The sequence below is a fragment of the Schizophyllum commune genome (assembly GCF_000143185.2).
Source record: "Schizophyllum commune H4-8 unplaced genomic scaffold SCHCOscaffold_12, whole genome shotgun sequence".
Lineage (NCBI taxonomy): Eukaryota > Fungi > Basidiomycota > Agaricomycetes > Agaricales > Schizophyllaceae > Schizophyllum > Schizophyllum commune.
In genome coordinates this window covers 382,340-402,561 of record NW_026089549.1, presented here as the reverse complement: position 1 = coordinate 402,561, position 20,222 = coordinate 382,340, and the positions used below count along the sequence as shown (strand labels likewise).

Below are 20,222 nucleotides of genomic sequence, written 5' to 3'. Positions count from 1 at the left end.
GTGCATACTGCCGACGTCCAAGGGAATACGAAGTAGCAATGAATACGAAGTGGCAATGAATCCGAAGCGGCAATAAGTCCTTCGCGATGCTGCCCTGCCTCATCGCGCAAGGCCGCAGAGCCGACTTCTGCGCGGCGTCAAGGAGCCAGCGTGTGCGCTGCCTGAAAGGAGCCAGCGTGCGCGCTGCCTGAAGGGAGACAACGCGCGCGGCGGAGCCAGAAAACGGTGGCGTGGTCACATTGTCCCGACCACTACATTGAGGGTGGCAGATTCTCCAGTAAGACGCAGTCCCTCGCCTGGGTCGATGCACCGAGCGCGCATCCTCTCGTCAAGCGCGCATCCTCTCTCGTCAAGCGCGCAGCCTCTCTCGTCAAGCGCGTATCCTCTCTGGTCAAGCGCGCACCCTCTCCGTCGCGCACATCCTCTACCCAAGTCAGACGTCGAGCCCCGGAAAAGCCTCCAAACACCGCCCACGAACATGCGCAGAAGCGAAGTCGACCTGCGCGCACCTGCGGGTCTCGCCGGGGTGCACAACGAGGAGCGCGTACGCGGCATCGTCGTCCACTCGCAAAAGCCTAGCCCGGTAAAAGATCTTCTGGAGCTTTGCAGCACCGTCGGGTTTGCGGGAAGCAGCACTGTTGAGTTCGCGGAAAGCAGTACCGTTGCGTTCGCGGAAAGCAATACCGGCGAGTGCGCCGACGACCTTCGCAGTGTTGCGTTCTGCTATAGCGCCGTCTAATCGCGCCGCTGGGCCGTCCTCCCAGCTCCCTCTTCGCATCGCCGCCTGAAAAGCCAGCGGCGTATCGGGTCCATATTTATCGAAATATTCGCGGATTATCTCCGAGGATTTCCTGGCGTCGGGCGCCGCCATATGTTCGCCAGCGCCGCATTGCACAGAAAACCTGAGGAAGATCAGTCTCGGGACTCCGTGCGACACGAGGGTAAACGATGCGCACGCCAGCTGCGCCTCCTCAACGCTCATAGGGCGCATAACATAGTAATTTGTGATCATTGTAGTTTTCGTCTGCCAGGCGGTCCGCCGCGCCTCCGGAGATGCTGCTTGAACGATGAACAGGACGAGATCGATTATATGTTGCGGAACACTTTCAAGAGCTTCGTTCGAATCCACAAGACACCACGTCGCATTAGGGAGTGCGTAGCGCAGCTCGGCTCTTTCTACGTCCGAGCGGCGTAATTTGAAGACACCGCACGAGTTGAAGACGTGCAGGAAGGCAGGATCCACCTGGAGAACCACGGTCCAGTGACGCTCCAGACAGCGGAGAAGGGCGAGAGCGAGGAACAGCGTCTTGCCTATACGGACGGGTCAGACTAGGTCACAAAGAACATCTTCAACGCATACCTATTCCCGAGCATCCCGTCACGGTGTACGCCCTTCTGTATGGCGCGACCGCCGCGGGGATCGGATGTCCTGCTACATTCGCCACACCCATTATATGGTGTAAAAGAGCGGGGCAAAATCAAGAATACCCACCATGACGCGTCGCAACCTCCGCAGGATCGAAGATCTTCCGACCGGCGACGAATGAGCTCTCCAAGTCCCTCCATGCAGCTTCGTATTCTCTGCGAATGAGTACAGCCTTCACCGAGTCGAAGACGTCCACCGGACAAGGGGAGAAGGCTTGATAGGTCTCTAAAGTGTCCGCTAAGTTGTTTTGTATCTCCCCGTCGTTAGCGGGGAACTTCCCCCGGATCCCCGCGTCGCCGTACAGCTCCCCTGAACGCTGTGGATCGCGTGCTATCTCCCAGTACCTCTGTAGGGCATCACTGGCGGGCACCGCTACGCGTGCAAGCCTGGAGGAATGCCACGCGCGAGCGTCCGCGGCGTCGAGAGCGTCAAGGTCGTAGAGTATCGACGTGGTCGACGTAGAGGCAGTCGCAGGGCTCATAATCGCCTTGCAGTGATGATGGTTGAAAGTAAGGGGCGAAGGTGCGTCGGTCCCGAGAATCATGTGAGCTCACCTGATCGAGACAAGTCCGAGTAGCTCGATCACCTCCTGCGCCCGCGGATGTGGCGACAAAGAAGCGGACTCGCAGTCGCCTCTTACCAGCTCCCGCCCAGGGTCGTGCCCGCCCAGAAAACCTTGAGCACCACGCACGCACGACGGTACGAATCTGCTCTTCTCGTCGCGATGATTTCAAGACTTGAACCGCGCGCGCTCGTCGCAGACCATCGCCAAGTCACGCCGCGTCTACCTTATCTCGGACGCGAGCGACGACGCAGAGCCAAGGCTTGAAGCCCAAGTCCAGCGCCTTCACTTCGACTTCCTATCGTGTCAATTTTCATTGTTCTTCACCTTACATGCTTTACACCGACTTCAAGTTCTAGAAATGCATCTCTATTCCTTATTCTGATATTGCAGTGTAGGACAGTACTATAGTAAAGCATGATACGAAGTAAACTACGTGAGAGGTCGTAAACGAGAGCCTCGCAGAGATCGAATAACTAGCATGAGAAATTGCTTCCGCTCATCGCCAAGAACGCGCCAGTGCTGCCGAGAACACCCACCCCCGCCGTCGCCCAAGTCATGTAGCCAAGTGAGATAGATGTCACGCATGGAATTAGGGGGTATCGTATGCGTTGGTGAAAGGCTGGGTTGGGGCGGAACGAGTGACATCTACCCGGTGGACGGGGGTGGGATATAATTACAGCTCTAGTATTACGATGGATGAGACAGTTGGCGTAGGATGATGAGGATAGGAAAGGGAAGCAAAGGGTAATCGCACATGCAAAGATACTTCTCTACTCTTCTCTCTGTACGTCCAGTCGTCGTCTATGCGTTGGCCGTGCGGCTCGGGTTGCGAGCGAGGGTCTGACCGGCGCGCTGGGCCTGGATCGACGAGAAGCGCTGGAGCTCCTCGGGCTTCATGGACACCTTGCCGCCGAAGCCGACCTTGCGAGCGGCGCGCTTGATGAACGAGACACGGTTGGAGTACAGCGACTCGTGAATCGAAGCGGCGCGCGACTGGGTGCGGGTCATCGGGACACCGGAGGCCTCGGCCGCCGCGACCTGGCGGGCGTGGCGGGCACGGAGGGCCTTGATGACGGTGGCCTTCATGGCGAACTTGATGAGGTCCATGGGCGCGAACCAGACGATGTTCTGAAGAGTAGTCAGTAGGTGAACATGAGAGGCGAAGGAGGCGACGTACCCAGACCCAGACGATACCAATCCAACCACCAGAAATACCGTGGATGTCGGTGAAGCCCCAGTCACCGTAGGCGGCGATGATGGAAGAGATGAGCTGCGCGATGCAGAAGGCGCCCATGAGAGCGAACGACGGGCGCTCCATGAAGAACCAGCCGTGCGAACGCGTGATGAAGATGAGGGCCTGCGAGATGATGGCGACCTGGAGGTAGACAATCATGTGGAGCTCGCGGTCGTTGTGGTCGACGGGGTAGCCGCTCTCGAGGGAAACACCGAACTTGTCCTGGAAGAAGGTGGTCTCGATGATGGTGCACACGAGGGCGACACTGAGATATGATTAGTGAAAGTTCAACATGAGGCGAAGGCGGTGACATACGTGGAGGCAGTCAGGTAGAGACCGTACGCGATGGCGTAGGCGAAGATCTCGGCGAGGTCCCAGCTGTCCGGCGTCATCGACGGCAAGACACGGTCGACGGAGAGTGTCATGATGGTACCGTCGTTCAAGAGGGCAATGATCAGAACCATGAACGGCGGGAAGTCGAACTTGTACGCGAAGGCGAGGATGGCGAAGCAGACGACGATACGGATCGTGACGGCGCAGGCGTAGATCGAGTAGTTGCGCATACGCTGGAAGATGATACGCGACCCGCGGATGGCATGGACGATGGTGGAAAGACCCGGCTCAGTGAGGACGATATCGGCGGCGCCACGGGCAGCGTCGGTGGCACCCTCGACGGCGATACCGACGTTGGCGCGAGACAGAGCAGGAGCGTCGTTGGCACCGTCACCAGTCATGGCGCAAAGGTGACCAAGACCCTGGAGGCGCTTGACGATCTCGTACTTGTGCTCGGGGAAGACACCGGCGAAGCCGTCGGCGTCCATGATCATCTCGTCGAGGGTGAGGTGCTTGCCGCCGGGCGCGGGGCCGTCCTTGAGAACCTTCGCCGGGTACATGTGGTCACCGAGGCCGAGACGGCGACCGGTCTCCTTCGCGATAGCGAGCTGGTCACCGGTAACCATCTTGACCTTGACGCCGAGAGCGAGCGCATCGTCGATGGTCTGCTTGGTGTCGTCACGGGGCGGGTCGAAGATCGAGAGTAGGCCGATGAGCTCGAAGCCGTTGCCCTCAGCCTCGTGGTCATCACCCTCGAGCTCCTCGTACGCGACAGCGAGCGCGCGAAGACCACGAGCGGCGAACTCCTCGACGTCGGCCTCGAGACGGTTCTCGAGCTCCTCGGTCTTGTTGCGGGTGCAGAGCTCGATGATGATACCAGTCATACCCTTCGTGACGCGCTTGAGCTTGCCGGTCGCCTCCTCGCGGTAGGTGATCTCGGTGCGCTTGTCGACGGGGTTGAAAGGCTTGAAGTCGAGGAGCTTGATACCGGCGCGGGCGCGGCCAACGTCACCAAGGGCCTGAGTGGTGGCCATGTCGATAGCGTCCTGGTTCTCGGTACGGGAGGCGTACGCGGCGAGGAGGATGACATCGTCGGGGGAGAAGGGGCCGTAGGTCTTGATCGTGGAGCGGTCGATGGTGAGCTTGTTGGTGGTAAGCGTACCAGTCTTGTCAGAGCACAAGATGGTGACACCGGCCAACTCCTCGATAGCAGTGATACGGGTAACGATGGCCTTGTGCTTCGCGAGCTGCTGGGCACCGACGGCGAGGGTGACGGACAAGACCGTGGGCATGGCGATGGGGATACCACCGATCAAGAGCACCAGGATGTTGTCGAGGCCGTGACGGTACGAGTAGCGGAAGCCGGCGTAGAGGACGAGGATCTCCGCGACGACAAAGATGCCGATGCAGACCAAGCAGAAAGACCCGATCTGGGCGAGGATCTTCTGCAAGTGGCCGGTGGTGTCGTCGTCCTGACCGACGAGCGACGCCGCGCGACCGAAGAACGTGTTGGGGCCAGTCGAGATGACGACACCCTCAGCCTCACCCTGCTTGCAAGTCGAGCCACTAGAGAAGAGGTCAGATCGTGCGAATGCGAACGGAGGCAGGTAAACTCACGAGAAGCACTGATCACCAGCCTTCTTGGACTGCGGGAGCGACTCGCCAGTGAGAGCAGCCTGGTCGATCGAGACGTTGATGGCCTCCGTAAGACGGCAGTCGGCCGGAACGATGTCACCGATCTTGAATGCGACCATGTCACCGGGAACGAGCTCAGAGGACTCAATCTCCTTCCAGGAGCCGTCGCGACGAACGCGGGCCTTGGGGGCGAGGGAGTCCATAAGAGCCTTGACAGCGTTACCGGCGTTGCGCTCCTCGTAGAAACCAATGGCGGAGTTGACGAAGAGCAGGAAGACGATACCGACGAAGTCGGGCCAGTCGGGGGCACGGTGCTCGCCGTTCGAGAGCGCGATGGCGACGAGTGCGGCGGCCTCCATAACCCAAGAGAGCGGGTTCCACATGAAGGACAGGAACTACGCCATTGTGAGTATTAACCGCGGGGGAAGGGCGGGTGTACACACCTGCAAGAAAGCGTTCTGCTCCTCAGCCTCAAGCTTGTTCGGACCGAAAAGTTCCAAGCGGCGCTTAGCCTCAGCCTCGTCGAGGCCGTTCTCCGAGCACTGGAGCAGCTTGAAGACATCTTCGATGACGATAGTCTCGAGGTCCACTTTCTCCTTGTCGTACAGGTCCTCTGCCTTGAGCTCGATGGTGCTCATGTCCACCTTAGCGTCTGGTGTGAAAAAATGCGTGTGAGTGACATCACTGCGGGCGGCGGCGGGGGGACGTACGGGTAGCTTTCTCCTCCTCATGGCCAAAATCCTTGTACTCGCGCTTCTTCTTCTCCACGGGCGGTTCAGAGGGAGTAGTCTGGGCGGGAGGGACGTCGCCCTGGGGTCCAGGTTCTTTTTCGACGTTGGAGGCCATTGGTATGAGCGGCGGATGCCGAGAGGTGCGGGAGGGTAGGCGGGGTGGGCGAGCCCGGAGCGCTAGACGGGACTGTAGCTCTAAGGGACGATGAGGGAGGGAGAAGGATGGCTTGCCCAATCTGGGGCCTCTTTTTATTCGCCCGGGATGTGGTGCTATTTACCCATCAATCCGACAACACCCGTCAACAACACCCCGGTGACATGCCGATCGTGCCGTCTGATTCCGATGGCGACCACAACAAATCGATATGTTATTTCCGCCCCAATTTACTGCAACAAGTCTCCACGGGTCGCAGGGTGGGGGTGTGTCGACGGTGACCAGGAGCCCTTTGCTGCTCTTTGCCTCCCCTCCACCGCCCTCCCTTCGCTCGCCCGACAAACATCGGCTTTGATCTTGCCCAGCAAACTGAGATCTGTTCTGCCGGCGTCGACCGGATGACGTCGGCCTAAAGATAGTTCGGACTCTTGTTATGCCTGCAATCCCATTCGTATGTGTCCGAGCGCACCCCTCCCCCGCACCAAGGCATCCCCCTGGCCCCCGTAAGAGCGAGCGCACCCACCCCCCTCGACGGCCGTACGCGCCCTCCCCCCGACGCCCGCGGCTAAATTTCCAGCAGCGTCAGCGCGCGCGACTCGTACCTGCGTGGAACCTTTTCGGCACATTTCAAAGGCCCTGGCCCGCGACGTCCCACGCCGGGCGTCTCACTGTTTTCCCTGCGCGCGCCGCCCCCCTCGTCGCTGCCGCCGACGCCCCCCGTGCCCGCACCGGCAGGCGCGATAGGCAGGAAGTTCACTCGCGCGCTGCCGAAGCACCCACCGTCGGCCATAGCGCACTTAATCCCCGCGCACATCACCCCCGACCGCGAGCACACGGATCTGTGCGCCATGCGCTCTGTTCCACTCGCGAAATTCGCTCGTGTGCGTGAACTGTCGGATACCGTGCGGCCGACCTCCGTCTGCATGTTCGACTGATGGAACCGTCCCACCTCGGCTACCGTCTGTTTGCTTGCTTGCTGGAAGGACTTCGACCAAGCGCTTGGCTTGGCTAACCCCCGACGAAATCGCTACATAGCCCGCCTCGCTGTCGAGCTCTCGTATCGCCGTCCACCTCTCTCGTCATAGCTGTCGACGCCATCGCAGACGGACCCGCCAAATTGCGCGCTGACAGACCGCCCAATCTGCCACCGCACGCCCCTGTCCTCCGCTTGTCTGGTACCCAGTGCGCTGGTCGGCGCGCTGTCCGTCCTGAACGTAAATCTCGCCAGCTCAGACCCCGCGCGGGACTGGGCCGAGCTGGACAGCTGTCTCGTCGCTGTCCCGACGACGCAGGTCCGTTGTCCCGTCGTCGCTCGCGCTTTGCTTAGAGCCTTGGCGTCGTTGTCGGAGCGCGCGCCACGATTGCTTGGTGCCACCTGAGCTCGCGTAGCCTCTCATTCATCGCGTACATACCCCGCTCTGTGTCCACCTTACGAGCGAAGGAGAAACACGTATATGCGCCCGCCGCCTCCCACGGTGCGCATCGCCGCACCGACGTGCCTCATGAACTGGTGGCGGGTGCGGCGCGTCACGCGAGACGGAGCTGGGGGAAGGGTATACGACCATCCCCGCACTTCCTCCCTGGCTTCTAGCGCGTCGTTCTTCCCATCGGTTCCCATCTCTGAGTTCTGTACCGGCCAGTCCTTTCGTGTCCACCAGTCTTTGAATCCACCATCAAGGACATCGAGGTCGAGGCGCGTACCTTTTGCATGGTATTCCTCGCTGTGTTCCTCAACGTCCCGCATCCCACCTCGTCGATAGCGTCATACCTCCGAGCTCAGATCTCAAACCGTCCGCCTCCGAGCTCTGATCGTGCACCGCCGCATCGGAGGACCTCGTCGGACCCTTTTTGGGTGTGCATTCAAGTACAATAGACGGGGGGACCCCCCCAAGGCGTATTTCCCTCGAATGAATAGAGCCTTCTGGGATGCATATTCCTCCCGAGTGATACGGAGGCCCAGCTGCGCTCGGGACGTCCGGACCTGTTTCCTACGTCCTCGCTCGACGTCAACTTCCTTCGAGCGACACTCTTCTCTGCTCACGAGCGACTCCCTTGTCTACTCACGAGTGACTGTCTTCTGTTCTCAGTGGTCTCCTGCAGCCATCGCTTCCTTGTCCAACCACAGAACACGGACTCCGGTATCCCGTGTTTGCACCCGCCTCGAGGAACATCGTCGTCGTCCCCCCGCGTTCCGGTACCCTTGCCTACCAACGGCGCGTTCCTATCCTCCCGACGGCGCGCGTATCCACCTTGCCTCGACGGATGGTTTCCACCTTACCTTGACGGATGGTTTCCACCTCACCTTGACGGATGATTCCATGTCACCTCAACGGGTGGTTTCCACCTCACCTCAACGGACGGTTTCCATCCCACCTCGAGGCGCGCCCAACAACGCTTCCGGGCGCCGGCTACCCTCAGTTACCGCCTTCTGTTGCTGCTCAGGACGTCGTCTGATCTCCTTCTCGACATCCAGCAGTTGCATGCGCGCATCCGACGATTGCGTCTACACGCCGATTGCATCTACACGCCGGACATCTCCCGCACGGCAAGTCACCCTACCGCGTCCTGTACGCCTTCTACTCGACTCTATTCACGCTACTCAAGTCTTTACATGACCACATCGTCTTTCTCTTGGCTGCGGGCTGCGGCGCGTCGCCAATCGTCCGTCCTCAATCACCCGCTCCGTCCTGCAATCACTCGTCCACTTTTCCCGGTGCTCTCTTGGCTGAATCCATGCTTCCTCCCATCTGAATGGACGCTTCTTCGATCAGCGATCTTCTTTCATGAGACCCGCGGTGGCGCGCGCTTCTGCAAACAACACCATCAGCATCGCTTGCAGGTCGTCGAACTCCAATTCATCGCTGAACCCACATCAGCAACAGCATTCAACAAACCCCGCGCCACCCCGCGGTCCTCAGCGCATCCCCCGCAAACCCTCTGGGGCCCCAAACGACGCCAAGCCATCCTGGACGTTCCACTCGCTGCCTCAAACATGTTTTTCGACGCCTCCGCGGTGTGCTCGCTTCGCTTCTGGCTTGTTTGTGGCCATGTCATGCTTTGCTCTTGGCGCCGCTTGTGGCCTTGTCTTCTCCTTCGCTCCAAGCCACCCATCTCTTCGGACCCCAATGCCCGCCCCCTTATGATCGTCTTCCTTCGCTTATGGCCGTGTCCTCAACCAAAAAGGTGTCGAACTTCCACCTCATCTGTGGCGCGTCCGTCCATGGCCGAAATCCCTCACGATCACTGCGCCAACACGAAGGTCTCCATTTGTGGACACCGACTTGCTTTTTTGTTGGCGCCAACCACCCTGGACTTGGTGTTCTCTGACGCTCCCGACGTTCCGCAGCGCTGCGCGCGCCTCACCGCCGTCACCATCGCTGTAGGGCGTTGATTTTCGTCTATTTTCCGTCCAAAGAGTCTATTTTTCGCAGCCGATTTACTCTCGCAGCTTGCTCTGTCCCGCCATGCACCCATGCACCCTGCGCGCTGCTCTCATACCGCTACGCGACGCTCCCATGCCCGTCCCGCAAACTCACGTCTACGCGCCCGCCCTATCTTTGGGGCGCCTTTGTCCCTGTGACGAAATGCGACTGCCCATCGCGAAGCCCCTTCGCGTTAGCCCGCCCCGAATGTCCATCTCGGCGTGGGCAGCAGACCCGAATCGACCCTCGATGCGTTCAGCGGCGCCGTGGTGATCCTTAGCCGCGACGTTTGAGGTCGCCTCTGCGTGTGGCCCCGAGCTCCAAGGTACATCTTTCAGCATGCGCTCTCGAGAACTTTCCCCGACGTCAGGAGTCTACCAATCGCGAGGGATGGGCGCGCTCTATCCATCTCTATTCTATTGAGTGCAGCACCAGACATCTCGGGCTCGTCAAGGGTGACGCTAGTCTGAGACGACCTGCTCGGCGCTCGGTGGGGTCCTCCATTGTCCGCGCTCCAGGCGCGGGTCGAACATGCGCGCGTGAACACTGCGCCCACTTGGACCCACCCGGATCACGGAGGGCGCGCATCAATGGGTGCGCGTGCGCGCCCGAGTTCAACATGCAACGGCGCGCCCCGCAAGCCCGAGGTGATGGGGGTGCTTCTTCCGCGCTGCGCTGGGCTCTCCACCCCCACGCCGTACTCCACCCTCTAGACGGATGCGCGCCCGGAAATCAGACTGCGCATGCGAACCCGCCTCCTGCCCCAAGCACGACGAGACTGGCACCACCGCCCATCGACGCGGCGCCCCACCTTCGACGCTGCCCCCATCGCGCCAAGAACGCTCGAGCTCAACGCCAGAGGTCTCATGAAATGCTCAGCGACTGCGCCGCTTGCGCTCTCACCACCCTCCAAACCATCCGGGCGCTCATGATCTTCCATTCACCCGGATTTTTTGGATCAATAGACGGCAGCCTGAAGATCGGTATGACTCACCTCAGTCGGACGTCTCTTCGCCTTGCCGTTACGTTCACTACAGGGGGCCTTGCGGTATACACGACCTTCGCACGTTCACCCGATGTCGCGCGAGCACTTGCGCCTGAGAAGGCAGAATTCGCTATCGTTCTCGAATACCTTCGAGGTCTCTTGGAGTGGACGAAGCTCGTGCTCTTCGCCAACGCCACCGCAGTGCAGTATCGACCGCAATTCTTGCTGAATGGTCAACGCCGCCACCACTTGTCTCGCTGCCGTATCCTCAGTCAAAGTAGCGCCACTTCTATGGCTTTCTGTGGGTCGAATTGATGGTAGAAAAGTGGTGCGAGCTTCTCGCTTTCCGTATGCCTCTCCTCATTTGCCCGAACTCCTTCCTATCTCCGTTTCTGTTGCCCGCATACGGTTCCCTACTCATCCTCTTCCATTGAGCTGCTCGGGATGCCTTGCGCTGTCCGAGCGTAGCTTCAGCATGTCTTCGTTGAGGGCCACCTCGGGTCTCACTCAAAACATTCATCTGCGCATTGGCGAACTCTCGCTCGTGAGATGAAGCAGCCACGATGCACTCTACTGAGTTAACCACTCATGCACGAACATCACCGACATGAAGCAACGTTGGCGTCGCCTTCCTTTTCTCAACGCTTCGCGCGCAGATACGAAGGTCCGACCGTGATATGAGGATCTCATTCCCCTCCACTCAGGAAGAGTTTGTTCCCCCCGCGCTGCTCACACGACGCGCTTCCCGCTGACGCCACCTCTTCTGCTTGCGTGCGCAGCTGTCCGGCTCTCGAGCTTCTGCCACTGCCGCGTTTGCTCCGTATCTGCTACGATGAACCCCAGGATCTCGACAAGTCATTGAGAATAGGACGAAGTCGGCACCAACGCGACGGTCTAACCCATCCAATTGCATCCTCCTGCTGTCCCACTCCCTGGATTCGTTACATGATAATGGGATGTGTCGAGAAGCTCAGCCCGAGTTCATATAATTTTCTTACGAAGGAGACGTTTGTATCGAATGCTACATATGCATACATTTTCCAACACTAGTAGATACAATACGAGCGTACGCCGCGTCATACAACCTGGGGAGCAAACCTACAGCAGGCCGCGCTTCACCAATTTGGGACAAAACTGCCGCATCGCCGTCCTTGCGATTTCCTCTCCCTGCTCGACGGTCACAACTTCACCGTGACGTCTGAGCTCCCACGCGAAAAGTCCTTTGCTTCCTCCAAAAAGTCCGTGACCGAGGGGCAGGACTTCATGTTCCCGAATGCCATGTCGCTTGTGATACATCCATTCTGGGCGGGGAGATACAGGGTTGTCCAGCACTTCCCAATCGCTGACAGTGACCGCCACCTTCCTTAGATCCGGAAGGTTGCCACAGGTCAGGATGTCAGATACCGCCATCCATGGATCTTCGGGCAATGGCCGAGTGTTCCCCCCAGTGTTTCCTCCCCAGAACTGCGACGTGTTCCTGTCGCGGAGCGACCTCTCATGGCGCGACCTTCTATCGGGGGAGAAAGATTTTTTCTTAATGTACTTCCGCCTGTCGTCCTGGGCGAACACAAACACGACTTCTTCCAGACGCACGGGCGAGCCATCGCGGATGGGACGCAGCAGCGTCGCCACGCGAGAAGAGTATTCATCCCTGTACATGTGGTGTGGTATCCGCCCGCTGAGCATCATGCCGCAGAGGCGGAGGGTACGAAGAGCGGGGAACAGGGAAAGATCGAGGACGAACTCGTCGTCCCAAGATGCAAGGGTCAGAATGCGCACGGTCGCCCCCACAGCATGGCAAAGCGGCTTGTAGAGGGACGCGTTAGGCAGCGCGGCGGGTTTGGAGATCGTGAGCTCCTCGACAGCGGCGAGAGAGAAGAGGCTGGTCCCCGAAAGCCAGTAAGCCATTGACTCCGTCGGTTGGCAGACGACGAGGGACTTGATAGTTGGGCGATGGCTCGTGTCCTCTAGCCTTCCGCCTCCCAGGGGCATGTGTGGCTCCTTGGAAGCAATGCACAACTGGCGGAGGCAGGGCGAGTTACCGATAGCTTCTCGGAGGGGACGCATCATGACAAGGTCCTGCGCCATGCTCAGTCGCTCAACCGATGTTCTGAGCGTTTTTGCGACCGCGTCCTGCAGTTTCTGCGAGTACGGTGTCTCTGTTTCGCCCGTGCAAAGGTGGATAATGTTGGGCAAGCAATCTAGGCATGATGCTATCGCGTCGTCAGCGGCACAGTCGATGACGGTCTCGCGCCCCCATAGCGTATAGATATGGTCAGCCCAAGCGCGAGTACCGACATTGAAACGGGAATATAGTTGGCAGAGGGCGGAGTTGTGACGGAGGACCTCCGTAAACCTTTCGATCTGAATTGTAGCCCAGTGACCGCTCTCGGGACCTATGTAAGGGCACTGATCGTCGCTATGCATAGTCTCAGGCGGGGAGGACTTCATCCCCCGGAGGATGATCACGTCGATGTCGATGGCCTGAGAGTGAAAGAGGTATTGCCGGGTGGGCCAAGTCCACGCGCGGCACACAAGAGAGTAATTGATGAGCGTATTCTGGTCTGCATCGGCAAGGATGTGTTGATGAAGCTCAATGGGAAGGCGCTGCGCTGTACAAAGGTTGAGTGAAAGCATGCGGTAGTACACTAGATCGACCCACAAGCGCTCTCCCCCTCCTCAATGGCGCGTGAGTCGTTAGACGCCGCTGACTCCATCTGCGATGAAGCACGGTTAGCGTAGCGGCGACGAAGACAGTCGAGGTACATACTATTGGCGCACAATTCTGAGGGCGGAATGTCGAGGCGATGCTTGTCGATGACCTCGTCTGTCGTGGCGAGAGGCAAGGCGTACGACCAAGGGATGGTGGTGGCAGTGAGGGAAAACATAGCTCGATAGAGTTTGATATCGGGAGTACGGCACACTGAGGTCGGCGGTTCACAGGTTGCGACTGCACGTCTAGCGCCTAGCCATCTGAGCCCCCACATTCAGCACGAGAGGATGAAGTGGAATGACGAGGGGACTGAACCAACCAGGCTACCAGACTGCGATTTGACTGAAAATTAGACGGACATTGATCCTTCTTCCTGGCAAGAATATATAATCTATTCACACCTGCGGCAAGCAAGTCAAGATCACATGCCGTCACTGCCAGAGGGGCTAGGCCATTACAGCAAGCCATGTTGTACGAGTTTGGGACAAATCTTTCGCAGAATTTCCCTAGTTTTTCCCACCTGCTCCGCGGTCGTCCAAGGTTCCTCGGGCGCGATGCCCTCCTCTCCATGCATCGCAAGTCGCAACGCCTTTGGTGGACGCCCACGGAAGGCACGAGGCGAATTGGCACGAAGTGCGCTCTCTGCCCGATCGTCAACCATGATCTTGATCCTCTTCAACCCAATGAGCCCGGGCCCAATAAGCACGTCCGCGAAGTCCTGCCATGACTTGACGCCCTTCGTCCGCTCATCGTCGTCGATGGAGCGCACAGGCATGAAGACGAGCTCGACTTCTTCCAGCTGCGGTGCAGGACTGTGAGGGAGTTGCTTGAAGAGCAGTAACGCGCGACTCGCAGACATGCCGCGTAGAGACATGCCGCATATGCGCAGGACGCGGAGCGACGGGAACAGATCGAACTTGACGCTGAAGTCGAGATCCCACGACGCGAGCGTGAGCACGCGCACGGAGGATCCGACAGCGGTGAAGAGCGGCTCGTGGATGGAGGCGATGTGCAGCGCTGTCTCGTGGATAGTGAGCTCCTGGAGATTCTCGAGGGAGACGGGCGAGTCGTCCGAGACGAGCCACTTGGGGAGGTCGCGCGTTGCCGGGCCAACGTCCAGGGAGCGGATTGAGGGGCGAGGGGTATCCCCCTTGGCTTTGAGACCGCGGATAGGCGTCAGGCGATCGCGGACAGATACGCGTAATGAGACGAGGTGGGTTGCGTCGCGCACTGCTGCTTGTACGAGGGGCATGGCCATCACATCCTGTATCATGGAGAAGCCAACGACAGAGGCACGGAGCTTGCGCGCAACAGAGGCCTGCAGGGCCTTCGAGAAGGGCGCCTCAGTGCTGTTCGCATCCAGGTATCGAATATTTGGCGTGCAGTCCAAGCACTGCGCGATCGTATCGTCCACGATGCTGTTCACGGGATCCACCCAAGGTCGCTGTCCAAGATGGAACCTTTGGTATTGTTGCGCGATGGGGGGATGCGCTCGGAGGAATGCGATGAATTGGTCGATGCTATGCGCTGTCGATTTGGCGAAGTACGCTGAACTCATAGAGGCGGTCGAAGACATAGTTGCATCGCGCTGAGTTCCTCGGTGGATGACAGTGTCTATGTTGGCGACCCTGAAGAGGAAGGGACGTGTCGGCCAGGACCATGCACGACAGACGAGGGAATAGGACGCGAGCTCCTTCTTGCTACCCTCCGCGTAGGCAAAGATCTCTTCTAGCAACTCCTCCGGCAGTCGTTGCACTATATGCGCTGCGTGAGCAATGGAAACACTCCCACTCGGAAGTACGATTGCGCACCAGCTGTCAAATCCTCTTTCGGTGTCTCCATCCTCATGCTGTTTTGTAGCAAGATCGATAAAATCCCCTTTCGCTTCAGGAGTTGCGATGTGCTCCTTGCTTCGACTTGAATACGCTCCTGCGTCGCGTATGCAGTGAATGGACGAGGGGCGGAAATCAGGATGAGGGGATAACGAAAGAGCGGGATCGTCCTTTGTAGGATGGATTGACATGATTGTTTTGACAGTCAACGGCAACGCCGTTACCGACATCCCGAGCTACGCAGCCACAACCACCGAGGGTCTGAGCGTAGTGACAGAAAACATTCGGGGTGGAACATAGATCACGGACGGCAGAGGCAGAGAAACATGGCAAATGCACCCGCTGTCGGAATTTGCCGCCCACCAAGATATCCGACTTCGAGCTCTCCGAAACGATATTGATATGCATGTCAATCAGAAAGGTATTAGTAGATACTATTACTATACGTGCACGTCCGCCGTCTGAGGTTCAGTGTATCCCACTTCGCCCAGCTCGACGTGTCCGTCTACATCACCCGCTTCGGCGAGCGCAGCCTTCTCGTCAACAACCTCACCATTACCCTCTCCCTCATCACCGCCCTCATCCCCAGCCTCCTCGACCAGAGCGCCTCGCTCGCGTATGACATGCCAGCTGCGATCTTTAACCTGTGCATGCTATGAGTCTAACCGTCCGACCAGTGCGAGCCAAGCAGCGGGCCGCAGCATCAATCAGCGCGCCGCGATATCGACCAGCGGTGGCATTTGCAGGCGCCGACCGTACTCGCAGGAGCATACAGGATGTGGAGAGCGTCCGATTAGCACGTACCTCTAGATTCTGTCCCGCGCTGATCGCCTTGACCAGCTTGCCCTCATGCCGCGCATGCAGTGTGCGCCGGAACGACCGCGTCAAGAATGTCGACAGCGTCTTCAACGGCCACGCCGGAGGTACTAGTGTCAAGACCTGCATGACCGGTCAGCGATCCCGTCAGAGGTCACACGAACGGACAACACTTACATCCACCACCTCCAAGTTCACCCCCTGCGCATCCAGTAGCCGCGTCGCACGCTTCTCCGACTCCGCATCCTTCTCCCCGACGTACACCTCCAACAAGATTTGCAAAAGCTGTTTCCGCAAGCCCTCGTCAACGCCCGACTTTCCCGGTGTTCCATTCCGCCCTCCGGCTGCATCAACAGTGCCCCTCTTCCCCGCCCCCGGCGTCCCGCGCGCGGCCCATGCTGACCACACCGGGCCTAGTGAGTCGGTCGCGGTTGCCTGCACCATCTTCGGTGGTATGACCTCGCCGCCGAGCGCGCAATACGTCTCTGCGGAGATCTCGTCGTGTGCATCGTGGACGAGGCGGGTGAGGGCTTGGCGGTGGTTGGCGAGCTGAGGGTAAGGCGTGAGTGTGGTATGGTGATGACTACAAGTACTCAACACACCTTGCCATCCAGTATTGCAATCTCCACGGCGAACAGCGATGCATGTGGTGAGCCCTCTAGGCACGCCTTCATAGCGGCCGTATCATACAGGTCCGATCGCTGCAGGAAGAAGGCAGCCTTCAAGCGCTCGTGCTTTGTCCGCGATTCGGGCGTGGTCGAGGCGAAGTAGCGGAGGAAGGAGGAGTCGGCGTGGCTGGAGGCGAAGGAGCGGGCTGAGGGCGAGGGGTTAGATTAGGAACGTGGCATAGGTGGAAGGGGCTCACCTTTTGCTTGCCATAACCTCAACGTGCCCGAGTCTGACGTTGCGTCGAGGAGGTTGTCGACGAGCACGCTCGCCAACCGGGAGTGTAGCTCGCGGTTCTATATCATGACAGTCAGCCGTGAATTGCCTACGACCACCACCATCGCGTACCGAACTTCGTCTTTGCAGTACCAAGTACTCCAAGAACATCTGGCCTGCCTCCTTGCTGGCTTCCGTAACCTGCTCCAGTAGAGCAAGGTCTTCCTCGGGTCGATCACGGCGCTTTCCAGTATCGCGGGCGGGCATGAGGAGCTGAATTGCATGTTGAGCATGCATACAAGCGAAGTGACAGCCGAACGCACTTTCAATCCTCGTTCCGGATCTCGTTTGATCATCCAGAGTGCCCATTGTTGTGTCAGTGAACGATCCTTCTGGGCGGCGAGTAGCGTCATCATGGACTCGAGCGGGTCCTGTATTTCGTCCGTCCTGTACTCGCCCTCCGCGATCCTTAGGATGGTGTTTGTCAGTCCTGAACCAGCGGAAAGAAGCACAAGACGCACTTCGAGTAGAGCTCGAGCAGCTTCCGCGCGTCCCCGTGTCGTTGGTACAGCGTCGTGAGCGCGTCAAACTGGCTATGCTCAACCAAAATTGGCTCAATCTCCGTGGCGACGATCTCGCTACGCTCATCCTGGATGAGTGCAGCGAGCTCCTGCGTCTTTCCATTGACAGCCAGGACCTTTGCGTACACTGTATCCACAACCTGCAAATTACGCATGTCAGCCTCTCCATCCACTCCTCCTTCAGCTGCACTACCACTCACCGGATACGCCGGATGGCTCCCCGGCGCCGCCTTCGGGTCGACGCAGCGGCGGATCCAGCACTTGCGCAGGTAGCTCTCGAGCATGTCCTGCGCAGCGGTGCGCATGATCGCGCGCAGCTCGACCGTCGGGGGCGCGGTCGCCGTGTTCGGCGAGAGGTGCGGGGAGTAGTTCCTGACTAGGTTGTAGACGACTGTGATCAGTGCCACACAAAAGAGCGCGTCAATGGGAGCCGGGGTAATAAGAAAGAGAAAAGAGAAGAGACGGGAGGGGGAGTGAGGGCAGCTGAGCGCTTGGGGCTTGGCGATCGAGGTAGGGAGCAGGGGCTTGAGGGAGGACACGCGACTTGCATGGAGCGCAGGAAGCTAGTTCGGAGATGGAGGAAGAGAGGGGATACGGGTAGACTCAAAGGGACGATTCTGGACAGGAACACTGACTGATATCGTCCACACTGGTCTCGGTCGGCATACGTTCCGCCACCCCGCTGAAGACGTCGAGGGTATCACCCTTCGTGAACAGATTCCCGCGTAGCTCAGGGTAGTAGCTGATGAGTAGTCGTGGGTCTGTATCGCCGTTGAAGAGGTTCTTCCCCGCGTCCTCGAAGAGCGTCTCGGAGAACAGCTGCCATCCTATGCGCTGGTACACGTAGCGCAGCTCGTCGAGCTGGTCGCAATCAGCAACATCTTTCAGGCTACATGGCTCACGCACCTCGTCTTCATTGATCCTGATGTTCCCCTCGACCTTCTTCCTCTGCTGGTCGGCGAGATCCGCGGCGTCCTGGATGCGGTGACTTCCGAGAAGAGCTTCGACTTGGGAGACAAGGGTTGACGAGAGCAGCGATTGGACAGAGTTCTCAGCGAGAAAGAGGACTTTGGCGCGGGGGAAGGCCGCGGGTGCCATGTCGCGCGCGTCGAGAGGACAGGAATCAAGTCGTAAATTCAGACCGCGTCACGAAATTGAGGCTTCCATATGGAGAAAGACCAGCCCATTGTTCTCTCGATTTATTCCAGGCACTGTTGTTCGTGTAGAATATTGCGATACGTTGACTGGGCACTATTTCTACATAGGTATGCAGGACGGTGCTTGTACTTCGTCACTCCAGAGAGAATCGTCTACCGGCCTCTGCCCATTGCAGTCGCCTCGGCCCACATTCAACGTCTCTACGGTCACACCACGTTGGCCCAGCGCAGCTACTAGGCCTTCATAGCCCGTGCTAAACCCTTTAGAGATATTGGTCTGGCGCAGAGTCAGGTTCGTCAGGTTGCGCAACCCTCCATCGGCGAACAGCGCTCGCAGATCGGCAAGGCTTTTTTCGGAAAGATCGCCCTCTATGGCTAGATCGCGCAGGGAAGAAGCCACCCGCAAGTTTGCAAGGTCGACGCGGCCCAAGTCATCCGTCGTTAGGTCCAAACATTCTAGAGCGGGTAAGAGCTCAAGGAGCTCATCCAGTGTATGTTCCTCCAACTCGCTAGGCAAGTCAACAGGAGATCCGGGCGAGATTTGGAGCGTGACGAAGAAAGCACCCAGTGCGGCAGCCGACTGAACGCGCACTGACGCGGGGTCTTGTTGGAACACGAGAACAAGTTCTTGGAGTCCTTGAAGACCGGGCCCTCGGCGGGCAAGCTCGATGAGACTCTGTGTCAGGGCGAAAGGCCTCCAGAAAGGCCTCATATAGCAGGCGAGATACTCAAGTTTGGGCGCACATATGCATTGACACAATGAGCTTGCCCGATCGAGTACGAGCGAGCGCAACGAGGGGAGGACAACAGGTGATTCAAGCCCAGGATATCCGCCTGTGCCGACGGCGATCCTCAAATGCTCGAGAGCGACGCACCGAGGTAGGACCTCGAAGCAGTCATACAGCGTCGTCTCCTCGACACTTCGAAGATCGAGGGTGAGGTGGGTAAGGCCTTCCCAGGGTAGCTGTATGCGCGAAGGCGACGGCGTTTGTAAGAGATGCAAGCGGCGAAGTGCCTGCGCTCTGGCCAGCCATCGGAAGTCAATCCTGTCACCGTACCCATGCGAGCAGATGATGGTGGCTTCCTCAAGAATTGGGGCCTTGAGAGCGCAATCGAAGGGCTTCGGGGCTGCGCAACGAAGGTGATCGTCCAGGACCAACGAGACCGTTCGCCACCGTGGCAATTCTCGAAAGACGGTCCTCCAGAGGTAGATGAAGTTGTCATCTTCATGCAGCTTGCGACCGACGCCAGCAGGAGCGTTGTCATCGTCGTGGTATCTGCCGATCACGATGTCCAGTGGCAATGTCCCCGATCGGCGCAGTTGTTCGCGCAAAGCGGCCAGCTCGACTGCGCCAGAGCGCCACATGAGCGGAGTATACCCGTCTAACTTGTCGTTACGAACACCGTCCGGGTAGAGGCCTCCGTAAGAGATTGACGACCAAATCTGCGGCGTGTTCAGGCAGACGCTGCGCCAGTAGCGACAGACCCGACTGAATGCGAGAGGCTCCATGAAGGGCCGCTTCTCGTGCCAGTCCTGGCCGATGCTGAGGATCATGATAGTGGCGAGCAGTTCTGGCGGGAGAAGGCGGTTGATGAGCGCATCCTCATTGAACAGGCATGATGTTTGGGAAGAGGAATCTCTGCCGATAGTCATGGTGGTGATAAGGTTGACGTAGGCGGCGGCGGCGTGGTGTTGGTGGGGGTAGTGGTGGTGGTGGTGGTGGTGTGGAAAGAAGAGAGAAACGGCAGCTCAAAT

The 20,222-nt window shown here is 58.8% G+C and overlaps 9 protein-coding genes across 9 annotated transcripts; 3 read left to right on the top strand and 6 right to left on the bottom strand.

The window, feature by feature from the left end:
• Positions 1-209: 209 nt before the first annotated feature.
• On the bottom strand, positions 210-1,970 carry SCHCODRAFT_02714834 (uncharacterized protein; the record flags this gene model as incomplete). The annotated part of the gene is made up of 3 exons (XM_003027422.3): positions 210-1,311; positions 1,361-1,432; positions 1,493-1,970. The coding sequence occupies 3 exons, from the start codon at positions 1,968-1,970 to the stop codon at positions 434-436; spliced, it is 1,428 nt and encodes a 475-aa protein (XP_003027468.1). The 3' UTR covers positions 210-433.
• Positions 1,971-2,341: 371 nt separating this feature from the next.
• Positions 2,342-6,151, bottom strand: SCHCODRAFT_02640226 (plasma-membrane proton-e). The gene is made up of 6 exons (XM_003027421.2): positions 5,904-6,151; positions 5,637-5,845; positions 5,176-5,588; positions 3,541-5,124; positions 3,169-3,490; positions 2,342-3,119 (listed from the first exon to the last, which is right to left on the bottom strand). Exons 1-6 carry the CDS (start codon positions 6,037-6,039, stop codon positions 2,793-2,795), a joined length of 2,991 nt encoding a protein of 996 aa, XP_003027467.1. The 5' UTR covers positions 6,040-6,151; the 3' UTR covers positions 2,342-2,792.
• A 43-nt stretch (positions 6,152-6,194) lies between these two features.
• Positions 6,195-7,250, top strand: SCHCODRAFT_02084736 (uncharacterized protein). Its single transcript, XM_050341738.1, has one exon. The coding sequence runs from the start codon at positions 6,512-6,514 to the stop codon at positions 6,965-6,967; it is 456 nt and encodes a 151-aa protein (XP_050197869.1). The 5' UTR covers positions 6,195-6,511; the 3' UTR covers positions 6,968-7,250.
• Positions 7,251-8,255: 1,005 nt separating this feature from the next.
• SCHCODRAFT_02084699 (uncharacterized protein) lies at positions 8,256-9,542 on the top strand. The gene has a single exon (XM_050341737.1). The coding sequence runs from the start codon at positions 8,690-8,692 to the stop codon at positions 9,467-9,469; it is 780 nt and encodes a 259-aa protein (XP_050197868.1). The 5' UTR covers positions 8,256-8,689; the 3' UTR covers positions 9,470-9,542.
• Positions 9,543-9,619: 77 nt separating this feature from the next.
• SCHCODRAFT_02590302 (uncharacterized protein) lies at positions 9,620-11,226 on the top strand. Its single transcript, XM_003027687.3, has one exon. The coding sequence runs from the start codon at positions 10,120-10,122 to the stop codon at positions 10,798-10,800; it is 681 nt and encodes a 226-aa protein (XP_003027733.1). The 5' UTR covers positions 9,620-10,119; the 3' UTR covers positions 10,801-11,226.
• A 74-nt stretch (positions 11,227-11,300) lies between these two features.
• SCHCODRAFT_02554034 (uncharacterized protein) lies at positions 11,301-13,381 on the bottom strand. Its single transcript, XM_003027420.2, has 3 exons — positions 13,256-13,381; positions 13,148-13,202; positions 11,301-13,097 (listed from the first exon to the last, which is right to left on the bottom strand). Exons 2-3 carry the CDS (start codon positions 13,200-13,202, stop codon positions 11,584-11,586), a joined length of 1,569 nt encoding a protein of 522 aa, XP_003027466.2. The 5' UTR covers positions 13,256-13,381; the 3' UTR covers positions 11,301-11,583.
• Positions 13,382-13,534: 153 nt separating this feature from the next.
• SCHCODRAFT_02590298 (uncharacterized protein) lies at positions 13,535-15,221 on the bottom strand (the record flags this gene model as incomplete). The annotated part of the gene is made up of 2 exons (XM_050343982.1): positions 13,535-14,953; positions 14,984-15,221. 2 exons carry the CDS (start codon positions 15,219-15,221, stop codon positions 13,653-13,655), a joined length of 1,539 nt encoding a protein of 512 aa, XP_050197867.1. The 3' UTR covers positions 13,535-13,652.
• A 187-nt stretch (positions 15,222-15,408) lies between these two features.
• On the bottom strand, positions 15,409-18,720 carry SCHCODRAFT_02640212 (uncharacterized protein). The gene is made up of 11 exons (XM_050346132.1): positions 18,216-18,720; positions 17,945-18,170; positions 17,510-17,685; positions 17,250-17,449; positions 17,052-17,196; positions 16,861-17,001; positions 16,712-16,808; positions 16,449-16,660; positions 16,024-16,395; positions 15,835-15,969; positions 15,409-15,674 (listed from the first exon to the last, which is right to left on the bottom strand). Exons 1-11 carry the CDS (start codon positions 18,405-18,407, stop codon positions 15,471-15,473), a joined length of 2,100 nt encoding a protein of 699 aa, XP_050197866.1. The 5' UTR covers positions 18,408-18,720; the 3' UTR covers positions 15,409-15,470.
• SCHCODRAFT_02516360 (uncharacterized protein) lies at positions 18,567-20,120 on the bottom strand (the record flags this gene model as incomplete). Its single annotated transcript, XM_003027417.2, has 1 exon — positions 18,567-20,120. The coding sequence occupies one exon, from the start codon at positions 20,118-20,120 to the stop codon at positions 18,567-18,569; it is 1,554 nt and encodes a 517-aa protein (XP_003027463.1).
• Positions 20,121-20,222: the final 102 nt, after the last annotated feature.